The sequence below is a fragment of the Grammomys surdaster genome, unplaced genomic scaffold, assembly GCF_004785775.1.
Source record: "Grammomys surdaster isolate TR1022 unplaced genomic scaffold, NIH_TR_1.0 1161, whole genome shotgun sequence".
Taxonomy (NCBI): domain Eukaryota; kingdom Metazoa; phylum Chordata; class Mammalia; order Rodentia; family Muridae; genus Grammomys; species Grammomys surdaster.
Window position 1 is genome coordinate 11,952 of NW_021605580.1, and position 6,703 is coordinate 18,654.

At 42.5% G+C, this 6,703-nt stretch overlaps 1 protein-coding gene across 1 annotated transcript; it reads left to right on the top strand.

Annotated features, from left to right (window-relative positions):
- Positions 1-363: 363 nt before the first annotated feature.
- On the top strand, positions 364-6,203 carry LOC114634987 (the record flags this gene model as incomplete). The annotated part of the gene is made up of 6 exons (XM_028783609.1): positions 364-449; positions 1,802-1,890; positions 2,853-3,065; positions 3,892-4,054; positions 5,211-5,342; positions 6,014-6,203. Coding segments are annotated over exons 3-6 (603 nt in total), but the record flags the coding sequence as incomplete, so codon positions are not given.
- Positions 6,204-6,703: the final 500 nt, after the last annotated feature.

Consider the following 6,703-nt stretch of genomic DNA (forward strand, 5'->3'; position numbering starts at 1 on the left):
CGCAGACCACTTGCTCCCCACCTCCGCAGGCCTTGGGAATCTGCTGCGGGGCGAGAAAGGGTGAAGCGGGTCTCAAGAGCGGGCCAGCTCTAGTTCTCAAGTGAATAAATACTTTATATTGCTCCATCAAATAAAAATATTGTAGCCGGACAATGGCGGTGCATGCCTTTAATTCCAGCATTCGAGAGACGGAGACAGGAAGATCTCTGAATTTGAAGACAGCGAGGTCAAGGACAGCCAGGGATACATAGATAAGAGAAGCCCTGTCTCAAAAACAAAGCAACAACAAAACAATAGTATCATAAATGGAACAGACTTTAATTTTCTTTTTTAGGTGGCTGAAGCCAGACTATTTTATAGCATTCATGGAGATCAGTAAAGATATTATAAACCCAGAAGAACTTTGGAAAATGAAGCCTCAGGGGAACCTAGAAGATGACAGTTACTCAGTAAAATAATGCCTATAATAGCTAATAATTAAAATCTGTATACTTCAAGTCTATTCTGAAACTCCTAGTGTTGGGAAGGGAACTCCATTCTAATCTGCTGATCTCTGAGCTCAGATGCCTGTAGCAGAAGCTGTTTGGTACAATGGAGGTGACTTGACCAGTTCTAGGAGCTCAGCTGTATAACCTCCATGGGTCCTTGAAAACCCTGGGTCTTCCATTTCTGTGAATGAACTGGACCAGACCATCTCCTGAGCCCTTTGAGTCCTTTCGAACACCTGTGCTTCACAGTTTAGAAGCAAAAGTCATGATGGCCTGTATAATAGTAGTTTTGTAAGCATTTTCATGGGAACTATGGTAGATTACCAGAGAGTCCACCATGTCAACGGTGACTCACTGTTTAAACCAAATAAGCTATCTTTGCGCAAAGAATCTCACTTTTGGTCAATAGCAATGTCTCTTGCTACATCATTTAAAAAGTGGCAGGTATTTTGGTCCAAACACTTACCTTTTTAAATATTTAAAGAGCAACTATACAAGTCACAAGCATATACCACATAAAACAAAATTATTTTTCAATTTAGCTCTCTTACTTGTATCATAATATTTAGCCAGAAAACTGTTCTCACTGGTACATTCAGGCTGGGTTAACATTCGGGAATTAAAGAGCCATTTTCTTTCTGGGTGGCATGAATAGAAAGACATTGGGTAGAAGAATGATTTAGGTCAGATGGCAAGAGAGGTCATTCTTAGTCACTGGCGACAGTGGAGTACTGAGGGGATTAATACTGTGTGAAATTAGAAGAATCCAAACATACAACAGCAATGGAAGTTTCTCCTCCAGCACACTTGGAGCTATGAAAAGAAAGACTTAAATAAGCAAGCAGTTCAGAAAGGAAAAAGGTAAGAAACACTCTGTGGTATTCATTTGAGTCTTTAAAATTTTTTATTTCTGTTTATCCCTTGTGGAAACAACAAATTATTCAACACATTTTTCTTTTGAATTGCTGACTAGCACAAAACACGGTGGACAGAGAAGTATTAACTTGTTGGGGAACAGATTGTGTCTGGAGAGGTTCACTAGTTATTTAAATAGCTTTTTCTAAACATCCTGATCATTAATTCATCTGTTTTAAAAATATAAAATCAAAGAGCAAGACTATACAATGAAATTCATAATTTTGTTTATTGAAATCACCCTGTTATTTATGCTTTTCTCATTAAAAGCACAACTACATAATGAAATTCATATTTTTCTGTACTAAGATTGACTATTATTCCAAATCCTTTGCATTTTAATTAATAAATTCACTGCCACGTCTCTGCATAATTCCTACCTTTGATTGTTGTCATAGTGATAATACCTGGCTGAAGGAGGTGGCCCTGGACAACACACTTAGTTTGGAAAGAACTGGCATGATTTTTCCACTCTGACATTTGAGAGGTGAGATCACACATTGTGCCATAAATTCAGCATACCCAGCTCAAGAAGGCAGAAGCCACAGATGACAGTGACAAACACAGTCTCTCCTGAGATTATGGACCCATTGAAATTGAGGGTTCACTGGATCTGAGGCATTTCCATCCCCTTTTCATCCTATTGAGTCTTGGGTATATTATAAGTACGGGATCATAGTCCAAACGCCAACACCCTCAGGCCTGGGAATGTGAACTCAGAAGTAGATACTGGAGAAGTGATAGCTAATGGAACTACAGAGCAGCAATGCAATGTCCCTGTTGATCTTTGCTCATAGATGCCTACTTTATCTCATTGTACTGGAGAAAGGGAGAATCTGAGATTTTATCTTTTGAAGAAGACACATAAACTATACAATTTGATATTCCCCCTGAACATGAACTCCTTCCTATACTGCCAAGAACAAGGGAGTTTACATTGCAAAAAATGGGATTGTGAAAACACATGTCTGAATATATTCAAACAATGTCTCCACTTAAGGCATGTGCACAATAAGAAAATATAATCCAACTTGCATAAAGTTAAAGGTGCAGGAGAATGATTTTTGCCTCTGAGAAAGAGGATCACCTGGGGAATTGGACTGTGTCACATGAATGGAGCACAGGGGCACAGGGGGAGAGTAATCCTGGAGAAGAATCTCCCTCAAGCAAGGATCCTAGAGCATTAGGTCCTAACAAAGATGAGCTACCCATGCCAAGGCTCTCACCAACTCTCCCCATCCAAAATGCTTGATTTGTAATGAGGCAGAGATAAATCTCTAGCTTTGAAAGGAGAAGTTGCCAAGGGGTATCCCCTGAGTCAAAAGAGAGACTTCAAGAAAGAGCACCTCAGAAACAGGTGAAATGAAGCAATCTGGTCAGCAGGTAGGCTATGGCAGTTCCCGATGACATCATCAGTAGTCACTTCCCTGGACATTCTCTTGTTTCCAGGAGAACCCTAGAATCTTCTGTGATGTCACCAGTGTTGTGGTGACACCAACTGCCTGTGGAGTATTCCTTCAGAGCTGCTGGGTTCACAAGCAGTCATGTTGTCCATGCTGCGCAGGATATTTCGGAGGGACAATAGAATACAACCAGAGACCAGACCTAGGCAGAAGACATTTCATAAACCAGGAAGAAGGACATGGCCCTGGGGAAGGCACAGTGAGTCCTGGGCAATGGTTGGGGGATCTTCCTGGAGGAGGGGGGCTTGAGCAGGTCCTTACAGGAAAAGTGCTTAAAATCTGGAGCCTCCACATTGCTCAATGGCAGAACCAGAGTCAAGAATTTCTGATGATTACTTTGGCAGAGATCCAGGAATTGACAAGCCTGCAGTTGCTTTGCTGATAGATCTGAATTTCCTGCTGAGTGGCAAAGGATGCCAGGAGCAAGTTCTGTGAGAATAACAGTCTTGCTCTCAGGATAGAGTGCTGAAGGATTTCATCCTCAATAGACTCCTGTAGGTTACATAATTATGTGATGCCAAGAACAGAGAGAGATATTCCCCTGTCATGTATAAAGATCTCAGACATTTTGGTCTTGAACACACATGATGTGGGCAGACTCACAGTCTGAGGTACATATAGTAGTGTGTGATCTCTCTCCATGCAGTTAAGAAGCATGGATAGCTGTGGGTTTGTGAGAGATATTTGGTGCTGGTGGTTATGGTCAATCTTTTTTGTGCTAAGCAGTACAGACTACATTGTCAGATATAAGCTTACAGTGTCATGAATTTCTTCTTTACTGGAAAGCTTATGCACTTCAGGTTTAGTGGGTCTGCAGTAGGGACTGAGCCATATGTCTAGTGATGGTGGTGTGGAGCAGGGACATAGGTGAGGAGACCAGCCTGAAGACAGCTTTCTTGCTCTTTCAGGGATTCTCTGTGTCTCTAGAATGCCTTCTTCCTCAGGCTTCTGTTTGGGACTAAGCATGGTTTCTCCTTTCCGTGTTGTATTTCTCTACAAGTTTACTTGTGTTTATCTACCTAAAGGGTCTGTTGGGAAAGAATCATCCCAAGCCTACACCATGAGTGAGCAGGAGCAGAGAATGAAGAGGTTGGAGAAACTCAAAAGGGATCTTGAGATGATGAACAAGGAGAGAGATGAACTCCTGGGAATCTTGGCACATTATACTAACAGGGATTTGAATGACAGGTAGTCATTATGCCCAGGTCTCAGCTGACTATCTAGGGTCCTATCTGTTGATCCCCGATTTCCTCATATCATAGGAGGCTACAACTCCAGGCTGTCCTAATGTCCAAATTCATTTTTCTGATAGGATTTTAGCCACAGAACTTGAAGTTGCGATAGGAGTGAGATGGGGTCACAGGATATTATGATTCTCCAAAAGTAAATCAGAGCCCATAGCTTGAATCACAGTCTGGAACTAATGGCAGTAGTGTGCTAGCTCTCATCATGCATTTTAAGAAGCCTAGACTGGTGTTGCTTTGTGAGAGATGCTAGCTGCTGTGTGGTTTTGGCCATATATTTTTGTAATTTCCTGCTTTGGGTCCATTTAGTCCTGTCAACAGCAGGAAGGACCTGGTTCTACAAGCTGCCTCTCAGTGTGACTGGATTTACTACAAGTCATCATGTCTTTCTCAAATTTATTTGATTATACTCTGAGATAATGTCACATCAATGTATTTATTTGGAATTCAAATTGTGTGTGTGTGTGTGTGTGTGTGTGTGTGTCAGTCTGTCTGTCTGTCTGTCTGTCTGTCTGTCTGTGTTGTGTGTGTGTTCCCCTTAAGATCCAGAGAGTCTGAGCAGTGTGATGGGGCCTGATCATTTACCTGTCTGACTCTTCAGGTAATGATAGTGATGAAGCCAAGGAGAGTAACTTGTAGCAGCATAGCACGTGACCTCTGTGGTCACCTCTGATGGGCATTGGAACCTGCTGATATATGTAATAAACCCTTTTCCCTGTAAATACTGATTATGTCCTTTGGGAATTTAGGTAGCAATAGAACCAAAGATTGAGAAAACCTTGTCTAGAAAGAGAAAAGGAGCCATCACAGGTTTAAGTTGAACCCAGGACTGTGGTACAGGCTCCTGGAAAGTTCTTAAAACCTAATCTATTCCTTCAAGCACACTCAGGGAGCTAATGCAGGTCAGCTCCCTTCTTTTCGTTCCCTAGCTCTAATGGCCCCAGACTAAGAATAACAAGTTTAATAAGCAGCAAAAGGACAAAGGAGCCAGGATGTGGTATATATGGGCTGGGGTAGTCCATGAGTCAACTTGAATTTATGTAATACTTGAATCCTTAGTTCAGAGGATTATTTGCTCCTTGGGCCATGCCCTCCCACAGGACCAACTTTGAGAACATGATACTTGAGATGCAACACGACCAGGTAATGACCGATCTCAAGAAAATTCCTCAGGAGATCAGTGAGGCCTTGTACAAGTGCAAGGAGCTGACTAAAGAAAATCAACTTTACTGGTGAGTGTCTAACAGTGTCATTACCCCAGCACTAGACCCAAAATGTGTCTGCCCATCATTGTCTTTTAAACAAAGTGAGGGCTCTGGTTCTATACTGTTTGCCTTTCAACAGGAAGCTTGCCTCCCTCAAAGAAAGGCTCTAGGATTTTTACCTCTTGGACTCATTTTGATCAGGTGTGATGACTCTGTGAGCCCCTCCAATCATTGTCCTTCCCAACTCAGCATCCTCTATATAGAAAAGGTGTGCACCGTAATGGAGATACCAGTAAACCCGGAGTCTCTGGGACTGGAGATTTATATCTGGTTTCAAGAGACACATAGAACGATTGTATATCTGTTGAGTCTGTTCTCCTCTCCTGGATAAGGTTTGCCCTCTACCTACAGGTGGTTTTCTAATATCTGGACATACAGACAATCATGAGACCTATGTACTCTTCTGCTTGATATATGAGGCCCTGTTGGTGTCACGGTTTTCAGAAGTACTTTGAGTCTTCTGGAATGTTACTCTCTTCTCGATTTGACCTTCTTATATGTGATGTTCTATGGCTGCTCTGGTCTGTAGTCTGCGTCTGTCTGGGGACCAGGGCCCATGGTGAGAAGGGCTGGTACTTGGAGAATTGGGAGGAAGATGGATGCTGCCTGCAAATCACCATTTCTTCTTTGTGGTTCAGCAACAGGAACTGTCAGCTCCTGACAGAGTCTCTTCATATAAAGAATCAAGTAAAAATTCTGTGGAACGAGAACAGGCAGCTGCTAAGGGAGCAGATTGCACTGGAAGAGTGTACTAAGAAAACAAAGAGGCTATGTGTGGAGGCCAACTTGAAGATATACGACAAGTATACCAAACAGCAGCAGCAGCAGGTAGGATGCATGAAGCATCAGGGGCAGTTTGTGGACTCATGTCTAAACATAAACACAGTCAAGCCCAGATAACCATCCTCCACCTTGTCCAGGCACTCTCCTGTGTATTTCCAGTCCTTCATTTCTGTCATCATTTACAAGACTTTCTGTGGAGTTAGCCTCTTTCAAGAAACTGGATGATTGGCAAGCAACCCCTCTTACTCAACTCCAAACGGCAGTTTATTAAGATAGATAGGGTGAATACACATTACACACCTACATGCCATTATGTGAGATGGATTCTATTCTATCCTTTGTAGTAGCACAGAACATTGAGTGATGAGGTCAGGGCCTGTAGCTTGTTTGCTTTGGACCCATGGCTCCAGCTGCTTATGTAGGGGACAATGGCCTTGTCAGATATAGGTGGGAGAGGAGTCCTCGGACCCATGAATGTTGGATTCTCCAGTGTTGGGGAATTCAAGGGCAAGGTGGTCGGTTGTGGAGGTGTGTGGGGATGGATC